At 25.1% G+C, this 24,852-nt stretch overlaps 1 protein-coding gene across 6 annotated transcripts in view; it reads right to left on the bottom strand.

Moving 5' to 3' along the window:
* Window positions 1-24,852, bottom strand: part of LOC112604368 — a 36,579-nt gene extending 11,727 nt beyond the window's left edge. The window contains exons 1-7 of one of the 6 annotated variants that reach the window (XM_025353360.1): window positions 24,631-24,852; window positions 20,671-20,694; window positions 20,239-20,274; window positions 19,125-19,221; window positions 17,714-17,740; window positions 4,005-4,151; window positions 821-1,235 (exon numbers count right to left, since the gene is read on the bottom strand). In XM_025353360.1, the coding sequence (XP_025209145.1) occupies window positions 821-1,235; window positions 4,005-4,151; window positions 17,714-17,718 (567 nt within the window). In that variant the 5' untranslated portion in view covers window positions 17,719-17,740; window positions 19,125-19,221; window positions 20,239-20,274; window positions 20,671-20,694; window positions 24,631-24,852. Of the gene's footprint in view, window positions 1-820; window positions 1,236-2,232; window positions 2,266-3,785; window positions 3,972-4,004; window positions 4,152-17,713; window positions 17,741-19,124; window positions 19,222-20,238; window positions 20,275-20,670; window positions 20,695-24,630 lie in introns of those variants that run through there. The other 5 variants (XM_025353359.1, XM_025353361.1, XM_025353365.1 and 2 more) reach the window with 5 other exon arrangements.

Here is a 24,852-nt window from a genome sequence, read left to right as displayed (position 1 = left end):
CAATTAAATCTTTTCGTTTTGGTTTTATTACTGTAAAACAACTTGTATTAAAATTCAAAACTAATACTAATTTTATGATATTATTGTTATAGTTTATAATTGTACTATTTAAAAAAAAAAAAACAATTATCACCTTGAAATAAGATGTCTTAAAAAAGTAATATCATCTCAAATCTTAGCATTAGAATTTAGTTTTTGAAAATAGTCACAGCAATTAGTTAAAAAGTATTGTGTTTATACAAAATCCTGTCATATGTCTGAAATAATTATCGATTTATAATTAATTTAATAGTCACTTAAAAAAGTATATTATTTACAAATAACAAAAATTCTACTCGTTATATAATAATTAATTTATTGATAAATCTGTACACCTTATTCATACATTCATAAACACAATAGAGATATCTAATATTTTTCTTGGAATTTCGGCTGTACATCAATGATAACGTCAATCAGTTTTTAAACAAATCAAAAAAAACGCCAATAGGTACACGAATAGTATTATTACATAACTTAACTATACCTAACCTAACCAAAAGAATATGGCAAATTTAATGGGCTTTAACTTAGTGAATTGTACATTTAATTAACAGAAAAACTATGTTAAATCTAAAATTTACTTTATGCATTTATGTAGTAAAATAGTATATCCACGTAGATATATATATATATAATGTAATAACGCTACAGTACAATGTATACTTATGCGCTGTAATGCTATTAACCAAAATTGTTGCCTTTATAGTTTCAAAAGAACTTATCACTCCTCCTATACATTAACCCTAACATAAAATAAGATCACGTATAATATACGAACCTGAAACAATTCGCAGTCATCAGGATCGTCATAGAATTCGTGCAAGTAACTCTTGACGCCAAAACCCGTAAGTCGTCTGCCAGTCCGGGCATAGTAAGGTAACTGCTGGACTTCGTCGCTCTCGTTATCCGATCGCTGTTGCTGATGATTTTTTTTCTTAGACCGCTCGACCAACGGTGAAGGAGATGACGATGAGGATGTCGATGAAGACGAATTCGTGACGAAACTCACACGGTTCGTATTGGCCGATTTCTTGTTGTTGTGCACCAGTATCCCCTTGGCTGCGGCGGTGGTGGGTACACGACCCGTTTTAGCGCCGGGCACAGGATTTGGGTAATCACTGTAGCCCGATGACGCCGCCACGGAATCGCCATCGTTATCGGACGTCATGTGAACGGTCAACACTGGTGGGCCACTGAAACACGTCCGCGTAGATATATCGTCAGAAGTCCGAATTCATAATTAATACACGTTTTAATATATTGTGCATGTGTAATATATATTACGCTACTAAAAAACTGAAGTAATGGTGGAACATAGCGTCCCAAAGTTTATGAAAAGCTCTTCAAAAAATCGATAACTGATTTCAACAACAATCGGTTGACACAGATGTGACTAAATTATATTCGGAGCGGATGGATGAATGTATTTATTTAACAATGATATTTCCTTTTTTTTTGTGTATGTGTACACGCCGTACACGGTAAGTAGTTGATAAAATGCTTTGATTTTTAACTTTGAGGATAATTTTGGATACAAATTAGGTATAGTTTATACTTTACAAGGGTCAAAATAAAATTTTTTTTATATTTTTCAAAATAATTAGATAAATTAAAAAAAAAAATTTAGGTAAAACGGACAATGTAATCTATTTTATGATTTGAAATTCTTTATGATTTGAAATTCATAAAAGCTTTTATTTTGATATCAAATTTTTAAAATTTAATATAAGATTCCTCATATATAATTGATACTGAAAGTATAAAATATAATAAATACATAATTCATTATTTAAACGATAAATTACGATAATAATTATTTTGTTATAATTTAAAAACATCACCAGTGGTAACTCAAAACTTATACGTATAATATATTATTATGAATTTTATTACACGCAATAATATTTTTAATTGATTTTAAGATATTAGCTATTTATACTGTGGACTTAAATTTACAATTGTACAGTATTTACAAAAATATTTTATTACATTTTGAGTTGTATATATTGATATAATATAATATGAATAAATATTATTACAATAATTAAATACTAACAATATAATAGATGCAATAATACAAAAAGTAAAATAAATGACTTAAATAGCATTAAAAAATATACATTGTGAAATATATTTAATAGTATAGATGTTATATACAATAGTATAACACTGAGTTAAAATTTAACATACCCCTAAAAGTGATCCACTCGACACATAATGTACCTACAGCAAAGCAGTATCCACTTGTTGAAATTGTACCGTTATAGGTATATACTCTAGTATTCACCATATAATATATATATACACGTATATACATATAATATAAGTGAAATTAATAACTATGTACAAATACACAATGTCTTTATACGTAATCAAATCATAAACAATTCTAACGACAACCCACCTTTTACGTTTAGTTACGTTTATGTGTATCATATGTCGTAGTGGTGGGTAGTATAATTAGGTGAAATTAATATTATGTGTGGCAATACGTATAAGTTTTCTTTGGAAATCTAATGAAAACAACAATTTTTAAAATTATTATCCTTATAATGCATTAGTTGATTAATTATTGGATTATTTATAAACATTTATTTTACAATATAAGTAAAGTTTTAATCCGAATAATACATTTTGTGGAATTTATTTGAATTCCGCAAACACTATGGTGCAAAGAATAACAATAATATATTTCACTACAAATCGGGTATGCACTAAGGTTTAAGACTAAACTTTCAATACATTATTATTTTTTTTAAGTTCATAAAAATAAATCATAGTTTTTATAACTTAATTAATATAAAAACTAAAAACTGTTATAAATCCTTCATGAAATTTTCGTTCTAAATAATTGTATACTAATAGTCATAACTGCCGATATAATTTTTTGACCAATAAAAAAATTAAAAATCAAATTTATAATTTTATACAAAATAAATATATTTTGATAAAAATAATAATAATTGTTTGGAATATTGTTTTTTTTTAATATATACATAGGTAGTGAATTATGGAGAATTTAAATTGAACTTAGGTACCTAATTACCACGGATATTAGTATATAATGTATTTATCTTCATTTCTTCTATAAATGATAATTTATGCATTTCAAAGCGATTTTTTTTAACTATCATAATTACAGTAATTAGCATCTACCATTGATTTTTTTTTTTTATTATATACGCTTAAAATATATATATTAAACCGTTTTAGAATTTTTTTCCTTTTATATTTCCTTTTTGATAAATTGTATTTATTGATAAATTCGTACTCATAATCAAAAATCGAATTAAATGCAGTGTGCTTTTTTTAATAAGTACTTAGGAACGTATTTGAAAATACGTCGGATTCATGTAATACCAATTCACAAGTAATTGTAAGTCACAGGTGACCTACATTTGACTATAGCTGTTGTATTAAAGCCGTTGAAAATAAATCATCACACATTTACACATTTGGAAACCTTTGGGAGAACTTAAAACAATATTATATACTCGAAATCATCCATACGTATACTGCGCGTTTATTACCGGAATACTTTTAAACAAGGTACGCCATTTTCACGTTATTATACACTATTGTCTGTTGGAAAATATTCGTTTATTGTTGCAGGAAGAAACGAGATGATCATTATCTTCTCAAGCACAAAGTAAACAAATACGTATACACCACATATTAAAACCACTCTATTTTTTAGCTAGAGGGGACAAAACAGTGAGACGAAACAAGCATGTTGTACAAACCTATAGTAGTATTATACCGAATCATAATATTAGTATCGGACTAACTCCATAATACTCGGGCTAGGTAGATACGCACCATGTCAGCAACAGTTATTTAATTAATTATTATATCATACTAAAACATGTCTTTTGCTTCGAGCTTGTTTCCGACGGTCGTTTTAGTCGTATTTGCGTATGATGTTATTTACCGATATTACACAATATCGCAGATGTACACACCTGCTGTTACCGTCACCACCGCACGTACTGTCGTCGCCGTCGGACCGTCGACCCGCTGTTGATGCGGATGCCTCCGCCCGCACCACCGCCGAGATTCCATCTGCTGTACGCGATCCGACCGCACTCGGGTCTCCCGATGTCCAGGAACTACAAATCAGGGAATGGGAAAAAAAAAAATCAGTTGTAAAAGTCATATAAACATTAGCGTTATATTTAAAACAGTAGATAAATGTGTCGCGTCGTTTACTTCCTCGGCTAATGCTCCAACATGCGATAGCTAAGCGGAGACTAAATGGTAAACATTACGTGGTCCTATTATACGTGGGCAGATAATGCACAAGATTATAAATTAATATGCACCCATTGATAAATCGACCCCATAGCAGTGTTGCGACGGATCTAGTTCACCGATATTTCGTTGTAATGGGTCTGGGGGCGTAAGTGATTTTTACTGTACCCACTTAAATGAAATGCTATAGGTACATACTACCTGCGTAGTGGATCCACAAACTGTAGGTGAATATAATATAATTAAACGTCCTGACTGTTTACAGCAGTGTCGTGTGGTGAATATCCTACATAATAATGATATGATAATACGTCTTATTTAAAAAAAAAACGTAGACTTTATTCGGTTTCGTGTGGATATTACGCGACAGCTCGGTTTAATAACAACAATAATAATAATATTTACTATATAATGCGTGCGTACAATATACTCGTAATAACGCGCTGCGATAAACTATAGATATTATACATGTATAGTATAATATAATACACATTTCATAATACAACCGCAACGGAATTCAGAAAGTAATAAAATTTAGAGATGTACTTCTTGAGCTGATGCAGTTATTATTTTTATAGTATCTCAAATTCTCAAACGACTCAAACAATGCTCGACATATATGACGTATAATATTAAAAATAGTTGATAAGATAGTTTATATGTATAGTATGATGGTCGAGGTATGAAGAAAGTTATTAATGTAATGGATTCAATCGTACGACATTTTTGAAAGGTAAAAAGTTGTATAATATATACATTATACATATATATATACATATATATATATATATATACATTATAGCATACAAAATAATATGAATTAGAATTACTAACGTGTAAAATGTATGCATACGCTTGACATCAAATTAATATTGATGAATTACCGGCACTTAACTTGAATCGTACGGATGTTAATTAATCTATAAGGAATTTGCGTGTTGACTGGTGGCGTTTCATTTATCTTAATTAAAAATTTAAATAAACTATACGACCATAGAAAATAATATTTGTAATTTGGATTATATTTTTAGCATTTCTTTACTAATCGATAATCCCCATTGCTTATCAATTTTGTCATATGCTTATTAGTTATTATTGATAATATCACATTATATAAATGACCACGTTATTTGTATGTTACAACTTACAATTAATTTAACTACATATTTATATTTCAAAAATATTTATATACGAGTATTTTGTAAATATATATAGTTTGAAAATTATAATTTCACTTTTCTATTAAATTAATAATGGTTTAATTTTATGATAAATATTAAATTTGCTTTACCATATGAATACATTTTTTTTTAACGTTAATAATTTATGTGTAGACAAAGCAAATCGTTATTTACATAAGAAAATTAAAATTAGTTTTAAAAATCAATTTAAATTGATTAAACTTAATTTTACTAAAAGCCAATCATTTACTTAACTTTATAATTATTCTTATAATAAAACCTAATCAAACTTTTAAAGTAAAAAACAATAACTAAATATACCTCATCTCAGTTTATCATTATAATATTCTAGAAAATTTGTATATCTAAATATATAAGACTTAATATCATCTTTAATAAAGTTGAAACATGAATTTGTAAGTCATACGTGATATGATGTACTTATCGGATTTTTATAAAAGTTTATTTATAATGAATAACAGAGGGAATTTACATATTGTATTTTTATAATAACTGTGCTACCTATTGCAAAGAGTTTTTTATTATATTTTTAATTTAAAATGAATTAGTTGTAAATGCTTAAATAATTCATGTGTTTAGGTTTATATAACTCAATTTAAAATAAAAGTATGAAAAATAATAAATAATTTTGCTCAAGTATTAACTGTAGTTAGATTTTAATATGTAGACTTCTAATTTTTGATGTTATAAGTATGTAAGACAGATATAACACACCATACGAATAAAATATGCAAGTGAAATTTTCTTAATCCTATTAATCGATTAAGTTAATGACAAAGATATATTTTATTTAAAGAATATTAAATTCAATGTTATTAATAGGTTTTTTAAATTTTTTTTAACTTTTGAACCTTTTAAATATAATTTTTCTAGATTATTAACAGTATTTGAAACTTTTATTTAAAATTTCGAAAGATTCTACTAGGTTTTATTAGCGTAAAAAAAAAAGTTATTCGATAGAATACAGATTTAAATTCATGAAAATTACTTAAATGTAAATTCTTAGTTTAAGAAGTTTTCTTGATAATTTTCATGAAATTTAGTTTTTAAGAATCAAATTGATCAAAATATTACATATATTTTGTTATTTTTTCATTATTAGTTAATTGGTAACTATTCCAATATTTCTATGATACGTACGTATGACTCGGTTTAAAAATATAATTTTCAGAAGTTACTGGTACAGTCCTGAACACATTTATAATTTGTCAGTTTAAGTCCTCAGAAAATGGTCTATAAGATAGTAATGTACTAATGTAATAAACTCTATCTGATAAATGCCTAGGCCCTTGGGGTATACACCATCAGACCATCCAGAAATGATATGAGAATCGTGACAACTAATCCCTCTGGGATGACCTTTTACCTTATAGACAAATTTCCGTGCTATAATAAATCCGTTAAAGTTCAAAATACGAATTCTCATGATTCGCTGTAATTTATAATTTTCAATCAATTAAATATAAGTATTATATAATTGTAAAGTATGAATTTTTAAATTTCAATCACATTACAAAATTGAAATATATCATTTAATTTTTAGGTATAATTTTCATTAATTAATGTTTAAAATTTTATAAAAGAAAGTCTTTGAAAAAAATTAGGTACAAGTATAATTATCTAAACGTGTAATATAGCTGTAAAAGTTTACTAAACAGTATTTGGTCCTTATTTCAATAGGTTGTTATTTATAACCATAGAGAACTAGATACTGGGTATTTTACCTACTAGTAAAGTGAACTGTTGATAATGCAAATTCAAATTCATGAACAAATTGAACCTTATTATTTATTTATTTAAAATATTCATATTTTATATAGTTACTAATTAATATAATTACAAATTGAATCTACCTATAGTCATTTAGTATTCCATATTTAAAAGTTAAACATCGTAAACTCGTACTAATGTAATATGTTAGTATAAGTATACCAAACTATAATGTAGACGAATTAAAAGTCATAAGCTAAAGTAAATACATAAATAACTATGAAAACACTAAAATCAATAAATTATTACAATATTAAAGTACAAAAATAGTTCGACATTATTTAAATTATTTTAATAGATATTAAACATCATCTTTGAATAAGAAACTATAAGTACCTATGTATAGAATAAATAAAAGCGTAATTTATATTCAAAGTACCAAGTTCCCTGAATTAGTGTTGCTTGTATACTACCTAACAGATTTCAAGGATCAAATAAAATTGCAACACAGTTTAGTTTGTTATTTTTTTCTAATTATAAAATTAAGTATTGCAGTTTAAAAAAAAAATGTATTTTAAAATAGTTTGTATAAATAACAAATTAATACACATTTTGTATAATTTAAAGTTAAGTTATATATCCTAACCGTTGTTAAGACATATCATAATGTCATACTATTCCTCCATTTCTTAGTTAATTTTAAGGTAGGTATTAATAAAAATCAAATTATTTAGCAGGTATCACATTCAATATTCTGGTGATATAAATTAAATCAAAACTTAATTTTTTTAATTTTTCATAGTTTAATCCACTATCTGTTACAAACAAAATAATAAATGGAAATGATGACCGATTATACAGCTTGAATGATGGTTTTAAGAAGCCTTCCAGAGAAGGCATAATTACGTAATTTAATAAATAATACACTAATATATTAAAAAAATGCATTCATTTCAAACTTAAATAAGACAACAAATGTTTTCCTAATTTGATATTTAATTAATCTTTGAACGTATGTTACCTTAATACGTAATAATAAACAAAGAAAATAAGTAAATATACTTAAAAAAAAAAAATCTAAAACTGATAAAATTTGCATATTATAGCCATTCAATAAAAACGGAATTCATAAAACCAGGAAGCATCTAAATGTTCAATAATTAAACATTTTAAAAAGATGAAAACAAATGGTGAATGAATAAAGGCGAGAATACAGCTATAGATATCCTTTACCATTGCACAATGTATATAATCCATATATACTCGTATATATATATGTATGCGTATAAATATAAAATAATAAAATATTATGAATTATTAATAGTGCACTTTTACGGTTTATACTGTTTACAGCATTAGTTTTTGAATACAATGAGATTTACTTAACAACAATAATATATATACGTGCCTATATGTATGTGTTATATTTTATAAGACTAGCAGATAGAAAATGTGATAGGGATAAATGGATTACCTCATCAGTTTGAATAAAACATTTCGTTCAATAAGTTTCTATACAAAAAGTTTTTCTGTGATACGTTGTTGTCAAAAAAAAAAAAAAAAATACAAGCTTTTTTGGAAATCTAACAGTATAATATATATTAAATAATATTAAATCTATTAATTAATTAAAATAACATAAATATTTAATAAATTAAAAGATTTTTAATCTTCAAAATATACAACTAATTTAATTTGAATATCCCAAAGCAGGAGTTGCAATAATATAAAAACAAACGCGTGGATATATTATAGGTGTTTATGAACTCTATTTTTACGAATTTAATTTAATATTATGCATTTATAATGAAATGGATCCATAAATATTAAAAAAAAAAAATTGTGATGAAAATTATCACATGAATGGTTTTTTTCTTATACTAGACAGTACAATAAGGATTGTTTGAAATTATTATACAAATTCCATGATAATATATTATATTAATATGATATATATTATTTTTCCCGATTATCTCGAGGAAAACAATGAAGTTATTCATGAATATTTCGAACAACGTGTTTGAAGCACCGAAAATAAAAACAACAGGTATTAAAGAATATTAGGTTTAATTGATTTAAACATTATATTTAATAGAACAATTTAATTTGTGTTTATTAAAGGAAAAAATAATGTTTAATAATTAACCTACTTATTAATTAGGAATAGAATATGTTAAAAAAAAATTTAAAAATCTCCATCATCAGTGTTCCTGAATAATTCTTAAAATACAACAAATTAAGAAAATATAAACCTAATTGTATTCAGAATATCATTTGTTCAGATTAAGTTTTATGACTTATCCTTTTCTTTAATACAATAACATATTATGATAAGTGCGTTACCAATCAGTTTATACTTTTAAAAAAAATCATGTAAGTACGACATATATACAATTAATTAATAGTGTACATATAAATAAGCCCAATTAGAACACATGCCGTTTCCCTCGAGACTAGACATTTTATCTTGAAAATTAACTCCAAATAAAATAAATGACATTAAAGCATGAGTAAGAAATTTAATTAGTGTAAAACTTTTCTGCCAATTTCGCTATTGAAATTTCATGTATACCACATGGAGTATATGAAACTTAACATCTCTTAATAATATGATATAAGAATAACTTTATTTCTTTAACTATTACTAATAGGGTTGATTAAATCCAAGAATATAAGTAAAATAAAAAAATTGTAAACTAAACTGCGGATAAAATAAATTTTTTCTTACTTATATAATTTGAACAGTTAGTAGTATTAACAGTTAAGTATTTTTACAAAATGCACTGAAGTATTTATAGTTTTACTCCACATTTCACAGAAATATTTGGAATCCTATTTTTAAAAATTAGGATATAGTGTATTTATTATCAAATATTTATTTCGACAAAAACATTTTTAGTAATATAATTAACTTTTTTATATTTATTAGTGATAACTGATAGGTATAACAAAAAAAAAAAGGAGAAAGTCGCTTTATTGTGTAGGTTTTAGGTAGAAGGTTTCAAGTATCCATTGTTACTGTAAAGCAAGAAATTATTTCAGTAACATCAATGAAAACATTTCAATAATGTTAAAATGTAATTCAATGAAGAATTGATTTCATAACATTGACACTAGAAGATAAAATATGTATCACTATGAATTACATCAAAAGTTGCTTAAAGTTAATAAGAAAGCAATTTATTATGATGCTGATTTGCAAACTATGATAAAACGCAAAACGTTGTTAGACCGCATAATATATTCATGATATTTATAATAAGGTACCTAGTACAGGAAATATTGATAGGCTAAACAATAAGAAAATTCAGTTATAGAATTTTATTAAGTTATAAAAATTAATATATTTTTGTGATTTTAACGAATTTTATAAATATTTGTACCATAAGTGCTTATAAAAAATGTGACTATGTATTTTCGTTTTTTTTTTCGTAACACTATGAATAACTTACAAGGAATCTATAAAAATTATTACTATAACCTTTCAAGTTTTTTTATTCATAATTTTGCTATACATAAATCAAAAACTCTAAAATACAAGTATCATTATGTATAGAAAATACTTATAGAAATATTTGGTAAAAGTTTGAAGTTCCAACTGATAACATAAATTTGCCCCTCCCCTATTTTATCCTATCCATCTCAAATCTACATCAAATCTTGGAACTTATTTGGAATTATTTAGAACCAAGTTTTTCGAATTTTAAATTTAATACTTTTTTAAAAAAAACATGTTTTTGAATAGAAAGTTGACTTTGTACAGGATTTTTCCACTTTATCCTTTCAACCTCAAACCCTCATCGATATTTTGGAACTTGTTTGAATTTTTTTATAAGAGTTTTTTGAATTCGGAACTTTATAATTTTTATGGGAAATATACAAGTTTTAAATTAAAAAAAAATATTTAACATTAAAATTATTAAATTATATTTAACCTTTGGATTTTTAATAGTTACAAAAAATAATTTAAAAATTGACAATGAAATATCATTAAAAATTGTTTGAAACATAAGTGTACACATTTTGACAATAGTTGTACAAATTCATTTTATTTACATTTAAATTTTAAAAGTTCTCTTATGATCAGAGCTATTACAACGGCTGATAAGTAAAAACCGTTTTTAAGTATTGAAAATCTATAATTTAAGTTCAAACCCATAACTTAATAATATTGACATAAAGTTAATTATTTTTTTTTATTTAAAATTTGTATATTTTTCTTGAAAAATATGAAGTTTTCAATTCAAAAAACTCTTTTCCAATTAATTCCAAAAAAGTTTTAAGATACTGATGTAGGTTTAAAATAGATAGAATAAAATGGTTAAAATAATAATTATACGTAATGCACTTTTATATATTATAAAAATCTATTTTAAATTGCTCAAAAATAATATAACTACATTTCATGCAAATCTGATATTTAAGTACTTATGATAAATTTTATTTTGTTCTTTTGCGTAAAATACTTGAATAAAAAAAAAAAGATTAAGAATTCACAATTTTCTCATTTTTAATTGAAAATCATTTATTATAAAAAGTGCTCATCAAAATTACTTATTGATATAGTTAATACCCTTAACATTTTATTTCTCTTCAGTCATAAAATAAAATTACTAGCTATACAAGGTATTATAAAATACGAACCTCCTGCTTAGAGAACTACAAAGGATTGTACTATACAACTATATAGCGTTAAGAGTAGTATGAATTTTTAAGTCGATGAACACATTCTAAATATTTATATTGTGTTGTATTATACACATAAATTCGTAATTAATTCTTTGTTTTATTCATTGTTCTTGGTAAAAACAAACAACTGAAATAAGAAGATTTGCAAATAGATATAATAAAAAGTCATAGTCTACAGAATTTTTGCCTTTTAACTTGATAAAATAAAAATAATTACGTAGGTATTGGTTTATTACCATGTGACCAAGTGGCAACCATCCATCAGAAATCTAAGATGGAGATTATTATAGGTAAAAGTGTTCGAAGTTCTTAAATTGTTAAATAAATGAAAGTGAGGGGATAAATATAATAATTAATAATAAGCAATTACCGATTACATATTACGTATTAATATTATGACAACTTTTATTTTAATAATGAAATAGTGAACATTCAATTAGTTGAAACTATTACATAATAATTCCGACTGCTGTACAAAATTCTGACTGAAAAAATCTTTTCAATACATAAACATTCTTATTAATTAGATACATTTGTATTAGGAAGTCAGTTAATTTTAATAAATTGTAATTTTATTATTAAAATTTTTAGAATTGTATTAAATTTTCTACTAACTAATAATATTGATTAATTTTATTCAGCTGCATATAAATTAGACAAAATGTATTAATAATTTTTTTTACTTAGAGGCCTTAAAAAACAAATTTTAGGTGAATATAATATTCATTGATTTTTCCAGAGTTTTTAAAAGAGTCAATCACAATACTAGGTACTCAGGAAATACTTTATAAATCTGGCTTTAGTGAACTTGTCACGGCTCAAGTCATATTTGACGGATTGGTAACAGTGGGTAAACATTTATGAAAATATGTCTATGATTTTAATTACCATTTCAGGTGTTTTTAAAAGCACACATTTTTCTCCCTTACACTTTGTATTGTTTATTAATGTTATCGAACTGTAACCTCAGATGGCTTAATAATTTTTTGCCAGATCTCAAAATGTTCGTATATTATAATGCGATCTCAATAATATTATAATTTAATTCAATTAGATTAGAACTGAATGCTTATAACTTCCAGTCAAAGTTTTACATGAAAAATAACTCATTAATAATACGTACATAATTAAATGGTATTAATATATCATCCTAAAAGACTTTGGTATATTCCTAACTAATGGTCTTACTTACCGTTCACATACCCTGTCTATTAGTTGCAACGTATATAAAGTTTTAGTGTTTCTTAAAAATGAATTATCAGAGTTAAGCTTTCTCCTTTATTCTGCAAGGATCTGTATAATTATCTTAGTTTATTTTACACTTAAAAATTATTCCATCCTTTGGGGCCCTTATACTGCCACTGATTAATCAATTTTAAAAAAGGACTTATACGTTTCTTTGCCCTTGTTGTTCTTTTTTAATAAGGGTTTGTCAACGCTAGTCAATAGCCAAATTGATGTTAACTCCTTGTTACCACAAAAAATGTTGAATAATTCAAACAATGGTCAACATTTTCTTCTGCATTATTGCGTCTGTATTCCTCAAGATTGAACTCGCTCTGTCGCTCCCTATTTTATGCCAAGTAGTCGTAATCGTCAACTTCACCTAGCTAATGAGTTTTCTAATTAGCTTACAGTCTATTTCACGATAACTGCTACTTTATAACACCTATTTTAATTTAATTTATATATTTTATATTTATGAGCCTTGACCGTTATTAACTAATAAAATAAAATAAAATAACTCGGACATACACTTAGTTAAATATTTAGTCATTTAACTATACTATTTAATCTGAACTTAGTGACAATTTACAAAAATGACTAAAAAATATAATACACAATTGTTGCTAAATTAAAATTTCAAATATTTTTCGTAATGCTGAGTCTTTAATTTAACTCTCTAAAATCCTGTTGATGACTATATTACTTAGGTAATGAAATCGATTTAATATAAAATATCAGCTTATAATTTATTATAATTATTACTATTGAAAATATTATCCTAACACAAAATTAGTTTTCCAACCACTTGTCTACTCGTCAATAATTTTACGTCAGTATAACTGTAACACATTATTAAAATTAATAGAAATAATTTAATATTAATTTTTTAAATAACAACTCTCTTTGAATTATTTTTTCTCATTCAATTCAGTATCTCATACTTATTATTAGGCCTTGACTTTTATTATTTATTTCTATTGTATTTTTAGCCATTGATTTATTTCAAATGCAAATACGCTTTTATCATTATGACAAATCGAATGGCTAACAAGGACGAAGAATAAACGAGAGTAAAATGTATTATTGAATTGCCACGACACCAAAAAGTGACAATTCGATATCATATTATTAACTGTAGTATATCACAGACGTTGTATATATTTTAATATTTCTTTGAATTTTTTTTATGGATAGCAATTTTTTAAATAATCATTATAACACATTTTAAAAATAAAGACATAATAAAATTACATCATGGTACTAGTAAAAAATTTTTATGTAATAATAATGTAATATGAAAATGTAATCAAATATTCTTGTATAATCAATATAGAACACACATACATTTTTTCGAATATTTTAATAAATCATTTTATCCTATGAAAACTTTTTCGTTGATATAAATAAATACATAGTGATACATCAAACATCCCCATAAACTCATCCTCCCCCAACTACTCAAGTAAAAATTTAATATCGTCTCAAACTGTATAAGTATATTCACTATAATAAATATTTTTCAATCAAAAATATTTTTAATATAAAAAGATTTTAGCAAGAACAACTTAAAAAAAATTAAGAAATTCAACACTCTATAGCTGTTTAACATAATAACTGTTTTATTTCTTTTATATTTTATTATCATGTTGACAATAATCACATAAAGAATCTATTCAACTACTCAGTGAGGCTTTCAAATTTAAAATATCGATTTACAGTAACTGAGTACTTACCCGTTAAGTTTTTTAATTTCAACGAATAAAATCATGTTTTAATATTTACATTTTATCGAGCTTTAAGCTTTTACATAATATATAATCAAGACACTTCTGAAGAGATGATGATGATATGATCAGTATTCAGATAACTTATTTTCCAATCCCCACACAATACTTGGTAATTAATATAATTGTATAATAAGCAATAACTAAAAACCCAGATGAGTACACTGAAAATGGAACTATGGTGATCAAAAACCTGGAATTCTCTAGGAAAATTTTAAAAGTATTCAAAGTTAAGGAAAAATAAGGCACTGAATTAAATGAAGTTTCTGCAGAAATGCTGAAATTAAAAGAACCAAAGATCTTATGGAAACTGTGCAATAAAGTTTGAATCTCAGAAAATGGATGATTTTATTTACTTAGGATCATTTGTAGAAGCAAATTGCGGGTTATCAAAAGAAATTAAGCGCTGCGTTATACTTGAGAGAGAAGCAGTCAGTAGGTTAATATCAATATAAAAGGATAACTACATTTCCAAGAACAACAAATTGCGGCTACTCAAGGCACTTACCTTCTGAGTAATACTATATGGATCTGATACATGCACACTCAAAGTGGAAGATGTACAGCGCTTAAACACCTTTGAGATGTAGGCCTAAAAATGAATTTTAAGAACCTTTTAGATGAAAAAGAGGACCAAAATCTCTAAATGAGGAAATAAAACTTTCAATGATTTTTAAGCAGAAGATTCTAAGATTCTTTGGTCATATCATAAGAAAGGATTGATCGAGCTTGGATAAACTGATGATCAAAAAAAAAGATAAAAAGTAATATGAGTCATAAGAGAACACCAATACACTGAATTGATCAAATCAAGATCATCATTGGCTATCCTTATCCCCTGAAAGATGCCATTTAGTTGGCAAGAAACCGTGATCGTTGGAAAAAGGTAGTTACCAGACTCTTACTGGTCCACCGAGACACCAAGAGTTTTCCCGGTGTGCGCCATAATTCAGTAGTGCCCTTCTCACCCTTCCTTTTATATTATTATAATTTTTAATTACCTATTTCATATTATTAGAGTATACCTATTTTATATGTGTGTTTTATATTAAACGAATTATGTTTTGTAATCATTATACATAAATACTAAGTAGGTACATCTTTATGCTTAATTGTTTTGTTATCATTTACGATATTATTAATTATAGAGACATAGAGATGACTTGTGAAATCTGATCACCGTAATCGATGTTAGACGTATAGATATATTGATTATTGTTTTTATTTCGGTTTATCTACGGAATTTCCGTCTAATAAGAGAGGTATATAAATAATAAATATAATTATGAAGTATATCGCAGATGGGTGTATACAAAAAATAGATCATTAAAACTATAGTCAATAATATATAATATATATGTACATTTTTGTTTTGATAATACCATTTTATCATAATTGAAAATAATATCGTCTCATTTCTTCGTGAACCATCAAAAACTACTTCCGAGATAAGATCAACTTTTTGTAAGTACCTACCTATATTTTAAATTATTTAAGATAATCGTTCTAATAAAATATGTTATTTTGTTAGTGTTCTAATACAAAACGCATGAAAAATTTAGTATCTAGTTTAGTATCTTCCTAAACTTCCTTATTGTATTTCAATAGAATGATCTACCTAATCTAAAACTCAGAATTTAAATGTTATTTATAAAAGATTTTTAATTTATAATAAATACTAAAAAGTAGATATTGGGCCGGCGTGAAGGTGAGGCGACTCAGGCAGTCACCTAGACACCATTTTCAGGGAGCGCCAAATTTTATATATTTTTGTAGATATTATTTTTTTTTTGAAAATATAAAATACCTATAACTTAGCACTAAAATATCGATATTTATGATTATTTCATTTAGTGATATATTAAAACAATATAAGTATATCTTAAGTATATTTACTATTGTTTAGTTATCGTATACATAAATTTGTATTTCAAAAAATGTTATTAAAATTTTTCCATTCATAAAAATAATACTTAGAAAATTGAATACAAGGTTCTCCTTAGTTATTCAAACTTTATTAAAAAGAAGTTTAGCGTGTTGTATTAAACTGTGACGTATAAAATGTATTATTAGGTTTTTCTGTTTAAATGCTTTAATTTCAGAGTATATAATAGTATCTTCATTACATATTATGTAATGCAATGTAAATTGTAATATAATTAGTTTCTATAGATTCCAAAAAGAAAAAAAAAGAGTGGTTACGAATTTCGAGTGGCCAAGAAAATGAAAAATGTATAATATATTCTATAATATCCACATATTAAAATATAAGTTGTTTGTGTATTTTTTTTAAGTGTTTAAAAAATACTGTTACAGTTTATGTTTTCAAACAAAATATAAATAAGATTCTATTTTAAAAGTGAGTGCACAATATATTTTCTTAACCTTTTTAGTATGAAACATATTATTTTGTTAAAAATTGTAAAATAAATCATGATCTATATTTAATATATTCAGGCGGTAGTTTGTAAACAAAACAATTAAGGGTAAACATCTATTCTATTTTTCTCTGGAATAAAAAAAATAAAATATATAGTTTGCATCTTATAGGTAGCTAGTATAGGTCTCCTTGTTACCAAAGTCAATTCAAAGGTCAACAAAATTCCATTATTGGTTTTAAAAAGAAGAATAACTACCTAAACTTCTTCCATATTTTCAATTATTATAATTTTAATTTTTATGAATTAAATGATTTAGTTGTTTTTATTATTATTTTATAATATTCATGTAATTGTGTTACATATTATTTATTAATATTCTAATATATGCTTATAATAAAATAGATATGAAAAATGAAAAATAGTTTACCTCATAAAGCGTGAAAGTAATTGTATCCTATTTAAAAAAAAAATAAAATAATTTAATTAGAATTTTTTTACGGCTAAAAAAAATTTGTTATATTGTTGAGCTATACCTAACTCGTAGTTGATAATTATTTACGTATAAATACATACGAATTCTATAAAAAGTTCAGATTATCGGTAAAACAAAATTTAGTTATACAGCTCTTTGAGTTTAAGTCTTAGGAATATTTGCAAACATTTAAAATAATATAAGAACATTGATATCGTTATCTTTTAAATACATTCAAAACCGCTTTTAATATCATTGTGCAACTATATAAAGTCATAAAAAAGCAGTATTCAAAGTTTAAATTTCTCAGTAACGTCATTATGCTAAATATATTAAAATTATAAAACGCCAGTAAAATATAAAAATAAAGAAGATTGAGTTAAGAGCGTGGTATTTATCATACAAAATATGAGATAACTGCAGACGACAGCAAAATTCGTTTGAACTTTTAAACGGTATATATATATATGTAATTATTTTAAATTTTAACCAAAAGTTGACGGTTAAGTTTACGCAGAACAAATAAATTGACCAGAGATAATTTTAATAACAACCCATCCACGTTTATTACACAATTGGCTAAATTTTCTAGGTGTGGGTGGTGGATAACCTTTACTGTTTTTAGTAGTCACGAAAACACCATTACCAAACAGTTTAACGCAGCTTTCTAAATAGTTTAGCAAATAGCTATTATTAGTAACTGTTTATAAGTTATGAGTGTCATGACAATACATTTATTTCCATAGTGTTTTAATTCGAATGCGCCATTCCTCTTTTGTCTCCAAAGTGATTGAACAAAGCATAAAATACAAAAAATAGCGTTATTTAAAAAAATTAATTTATGTATTAATATATTTGTATTCAGATATTTTAAACATACAATTTTTAGAACTTTGAATTATCATTTACAGCCAAAGTTTACTATATAACAGACTTTTTCAACGTATTATTTTTTTCATTCATTGATAACCAAATACGAATAACCATAGGATATAAAACTAAATTAAAGCGGTCGAGTCTCAAATCGTTTCCTAGTTGGAAATTTACGATTGACGTCAATACAAATGTAAAAAGTTAGATGACAATTTTAAAAATAAGGTCAAATATTTTAGCGAATTTAAGGAGGCTTCAAATTAATTTTTACCAAACAAAATATACCTTTAATTTCTACCGACTCAGGTGTATAAAATGAATATATAGCAGAGTTCAGGTATCGATACATTTTTAATTTACACTTTTTTTTAAAGTATAGAAAATTTAAATTAAAAAAATTACCAACTACGATGTATTCAAGAATAAGCTCGTCGTAAATATGCATGATAATGCATATTTTGTAATATCTTTTGCAATTAAAAATTCAACTTACCACTATCCCAAGTTTCACTAATGGATGGCCTCTTCAAAAAGTTACCAATAATGTTTCATCATCTTCATTATTTACAGTTATTGTGAACCCAATTAAACTGTGTAATATAATAATATCTTTATAAATTTTGAAAAATATAATATATTATAATATATCTTACAAAATTATAATTCATATTATAAAAATTTTACAAAATAATATCCGTTTTATTAATTAAACCATGCTAAACATCCGTTTTACCGTACATATAATATCAAAGGATTCTCTATCATGTTTTGAACTCTTAAGAAGATAAATGCACATAAATAAATACATTTCGACGACGATATAATTAAAATTAATATTTAATTATATTTTACAGAAGATGCTATGTGTTGTTGTTTATTATTCAAAGTGTCCTGTTTTAAAACCTTAAATGATTTTCTTTTATTCCAGAATTTAACTGCATTTAACAATAGTAGGAATGATAAAATTGTACATTTAGCTTCTTCGTATTTACAATGGTTTTTTACTTGGTGAGGTTTTATTCCAGAAAACTACCCACGCGTTCAAACATTTGAAAACACTTATCGAAGTTGTGTATTACAAAGTTTTGATAAGAAAAACATTAAACAAAAGCCAATATGCTATATGCGCACAATTCCATTTGTGAAAACACCATGGGATACAAGCCAACTTCACGAAGTCACGACACGGTATAATTTTACACATACGCTATACAATATACAAATACATATAAATGTATAATGTATGAAAACATTACTAGTATTATTATAAATATAAAGTGATCAAAGATCAAGGCAATAGAATCATATTTTAAGGAATTTTATTTTTCCTCTGTTAATTGAAGAAAGAATTGTTTTTCTTTCAAATAATATATATTATAGATCAACCATTTTACTTGGTTTTGAATTGCAGTAATATTTTATAATTTTTAGAATATTATCGAAAATCTAAATTCAAATTACGAATATATAATTTCAATATAGTATAGTGCATAATAGTATAGTTAATTAATTCGTTGAATTCATAAACCATACGAACATTTAAGTTTATCATAGGAAAGTAAATAGATATCCATTTTGAACAAAAACGTTTCTGTATGATATTTTACCTTTATGATAGTGTGAATTCAAAATACTGTGTATTTCTATAAACATTGAATGAAACATCAATCAATATCAATGGATTTGATGATATCTATATATTTATTTGAGTCCGTATAATTTTATTTCAAATACAATTTAGATTTAAATTTATAAAAATACAAAATTTGATTTATTTTTATTAGGCCTTTTCTGCGTTTTAAGGCAGTTTAATGTTTTTATTGTCAAATTATTAAAGATTTCATGCGTGTATTTAATGTATTTTTTTAGTGAACAAAGATATTATTACTATAAGGATTTATAGTAATTAACACATGGAAAATAAATATACTTTTAATGGTTTACTTAAAAAAAATATATTAAAGTTTAATAAAAATAAAGTCCAACTATTTTGACATACAATATAATTAATATATTTTACTTCTGCATATTATACTCACATTTCATTCTTCTAGGTTGAAAAACTGAAAAAATAAATATTTTTATTTATCCATACTATAAAAAAAAAATAGTATTCTTACTTTGACCAATTTTATTACATATTTACACTTTTTGCGTTAATTTTCTGTACGTACTTTTTTTCTAATTCTCAACATTATTATTTATTTGCTTAATTTAAAAAAAAAAAAATGTGGTATGTTTTCAATATTTAACTCAATACTAATAGTCATGCATACTTTTTAGATTTTGAACGGAATAAAAAAGCTGTTACTTTTAAAATAATGACAAAATATATACAAAATCTCAACTTAAAATATTATTATTTGAATTTACCTACTAGTGGTTTTTTGTAAACTTATGATAAACAATAACAAAAAGTACAAATAAAAAGTATAATCTAATAAGCCATGTATAAGCTATTAGGGTAAACTAAACACCAGAAGGAAGTTGAAATGCAATTTGAACTAAAAAAAAAGTTTGTATTAATATCTAATAAATTATAACAATATGATTTTTCTTTCTATGTCATTTAAATTTATAAATTTAATTTATATCATAAATAATTTTATGTGAGTTAAATTAAAATAAATGTGTTTTATTACACAATCAAACCTTCATATGTTAAAATTAAAATATACACAACGAATTCACAATTTTTTTACAATTTTACAAAATACGTAAATATCAACAATTATTTATACTAAAATAATAATTTATAAGATCTGACATCTTACATAAATAAGCGATATTATACTTTAATATTTGAACCGAACTACGATTTAAACATGAATTATGAAAAAATCATAAATACAATAAATTGATAAATTATACGAAATTAAAACGTGTGCTATAAAATATCGCTCTGCATTTAAATATTTTATGTTATGCTTTCTTGAGTAACGTTTAAAATTCAAAACATGTAATTAATAGGAACATTTATTTGTTAATATTAACTAAGTTCAAATTTGCGACATCCGGCTTTTGACAGATTTGTTAGATTCATTATGTAAAATTATATTTAAAAATGTTTGTACTTGATAATATATAGAAATAAGTGTGCTTTAAAAAATCATTATTATTTTTTTTTTTTTTTACATTTCAGTTATTTATAATATAAAATAATGTTTGTATGTAGAAATAATAAGAAATGTTAACGCTAAACACTGTCATTAAATATTTCAAACGTTGTAAGTAAACACGTATTTATATTATAATTTAAATAGTTATTAAAATAACCTATTCCTTTTCCTTTATATACATCAAATAATTAGTTAATTAAATGAAAAATAAAATTATACAATCCTATTTTATTTTTATTTTTTTTTTTTTTTTGTTCTATGTAAGTAACAATTGCGTGAGCATGTAAGTCTACCTATTCCTCCAGATTAAAAATGGGGTCACAGATGGTGTTTAAAAAATATTTTTTGACACCAAAACTATTGATACTAGGTTTAAGTGTTTTACGACAATTTCATTATTAAATTGAAAAATAATTTAATTGCTTTTAACGAACTTTTTTCAAAATTATTGATAAATGTGTTTTACATTTAAATAGATCAAATAATTCGTGTATGAACGTTTCGTTTTCACATTTTTTAAAGTATTTTCTATCTAACACCTAATTATAACGATTGACTGATTTATTTTACACGAAAAATTGTTTATTAATACTCATTAAAACAATAAAAAAATGTTTATTGGTTATCGTATTGTGTTATTGACAAATTGATACAGATCTTAAACAGATTATTTATTTGAGCGCTTTGTCATTAGCAGTTTGTTTTACACAAATTTACACATTATAATTAAGACCGGAAATATAGCCTAAATATGTATTAGGTACATGTATATATTAATCTATGAACAATTATCCAATTAAGTTGAATAAGTGTGAACGTTCACACGAATATTTCGGTAAAACTTACTAAAACAAGTATATGTAAAAATTCTAACTTAAGTAAATTAATATTTAATATTTCCATATGCCATTCATCAATATTAATTGTATTAATATATGTGTATTTTTATTTATACTACAGTATAAAATAAATTAAGCTATAAAATAAGCAATAAAATGCATGAATAAGAACTGAACTGAATATCATATATTGATGATAAAATTTTGTACACCGTAGTCTATATGCAAAGTTAACGTAAATACAATTTTTAACTATTGCCTATTAGTTTCTTTGAAAAAACAAAAATAATACACCAAAATCAAATTAAATATGAAAACGAATGTTTAATTGCAGTTTACTTTTTATCAATTATAGTAATAATTAATGATTTATCTAATTATTAAAAACAAAATCAGTTTAATTTTTAGAATTTACGTTTCAAAATATTATAATTAATCGTTATTTTTTATTGGACATAACTGTATATTTATACAAATTAAATAAATGTATATTCTTACAGTCATTTCTATTGCAGCATTCATCAATTTAGGTTATTAATTTATCACAAATAATCTTCAGAGATTTAAGTCTTTAGAGGATTTCTTACCCGCATATACTGTTTTCGCTTTATAATAATCACACATCAAAGCAAATTTGCGTTCAGCAGAATTCATTTAATGCTATTTGGCAAATAACATTTACTTTAATACTAGAGTAGATTTACTAATTTGACTATTATCAAAATTGAAGAGTAAAAATAATATCTAAGGCATCACGTAGGCTTTTATTGGTATTTATATTTTAAAGAGAGTTATGATCAATTTAAAGTAATATTTCACATTACTATAACACAGTTTAAAATGAAAATATCGATAAAAACCTACGTGATACAAAACGTCGTACTCTGTTATATCTGTCTTACGAACCCATAATATACCAAAACTTACGTTCAATCGTTCCTATGATTCTATGTTATTTTCTTATATTTTAAAATTAATCGACCCATTATCAAAGAAGGTTTAAAACATTGTGTTTTTTATGATATAACAATTTTAAAACAGATATGTTGTAATGCGGAGTAAATAATATAACGTTTTTAAACAGTTCAAATAATTTTAAAAAACAACTAGAAAATATAAATTATATTCTTGTTTATAAGTTTAATAATACTTGAATCAATTTACTATAATGTTAAAGTTTACAACACAAAATTGAAACTACTAAACGAATATCAAAATGAAAATATTCAAACTCGTGTAGACAGGCACTCTCAGGAATTTTATAATAGACATAATAATATAAAAATAAAAGTACATGTATTTTTTTTTTCTGATCGCGAATTGCAATAATTGTAACGAACTGAAAATTGCTAACAATCCGATTGCTGTGTATAGGGACAAGTAGGTATTCGATATTTAAATTAAAAATACGTATGGTCAAAAATAACTGGTATAGATAAAAATTATAGAGAATACAACTCGACTCGCAGCTGATATTAACCCGCATCGCATGAGTCGTCTAAACAATATAACTTTGTTTGCGGATCAATTTACTGTCTACGGAATAACAAATTTAATACTGTACGCAGAAAATATGTTTTTATAAATATCGCTGTTAATTCGTGCATGTTAAAACGTTATTATTGTCGAGCATCTCCCTCGGAGCGTTGACCCTGTTTCATTATCACCGGCAATACTACAAACATTAACGTTATTATTATCATTAATAGTATAATATAGTAATAGTAATGGTATTCACAACGGTTGATAAAAAAATAAAATATATCGCCCAAAATAATACGTTATCCGTGCCCGCCAACCGTGTACGAAATCCGTGTTTGCAACCGTTCAATCGAATTTCTATTTTTTCTCATAACACCTCACCAGCAATCACATTGTACACAGTTTCGGACACGGGAAGAGTAATAACAAAAATACGAAAATCTGAAGGTAATAATACAATATCGTAATATCGTTAAAACTTGTCATTGCCGTCGTTTTTGACGTGGGCCACCACTAGCGCGAGAATTTTCAAAATAAATTTTTTTTATGTTTTACTCACCGGAAGCGGACGACCGTGTAGCTCCGTGCGCGTACAACGAGTGTAAGAGATAGGCGAGTCCAAACGGTTTTCACGGTGTGATGACGACGACGACGACGACGGATGAAAATATAACCGTGGCGGCGGCGGTGTGCGCTGTATTATGTACGTGACGAGGGGTAGCTGTCGGCGTGCTGATTACGCTGCGTTCGGCGGATGAATGAGAATTGCGCGCGTCTCCGC

This window comes from Melanaphis sacchari, unplaced genomic scaffold, assembly GCF_002803265.2.
Source record: "Melanaphis sacchari strain LSU unplaced genomic scaffold, SCAv2.0 Contig11_pilon_pilon, whole genome shotgun sequence".
Classification (NCBI taxonomy): Eukaryota; Metazoa; Arthropoda; class Insecta; order Hemiptera; family Aphididae; genus Melanaphis; species Melanaphis sacchari.
The sequence above is the reverse complement of the archived record's forward strand: the minus strand, read 5'-3'. Positions and strand labels throughout refer to the sequence as shown.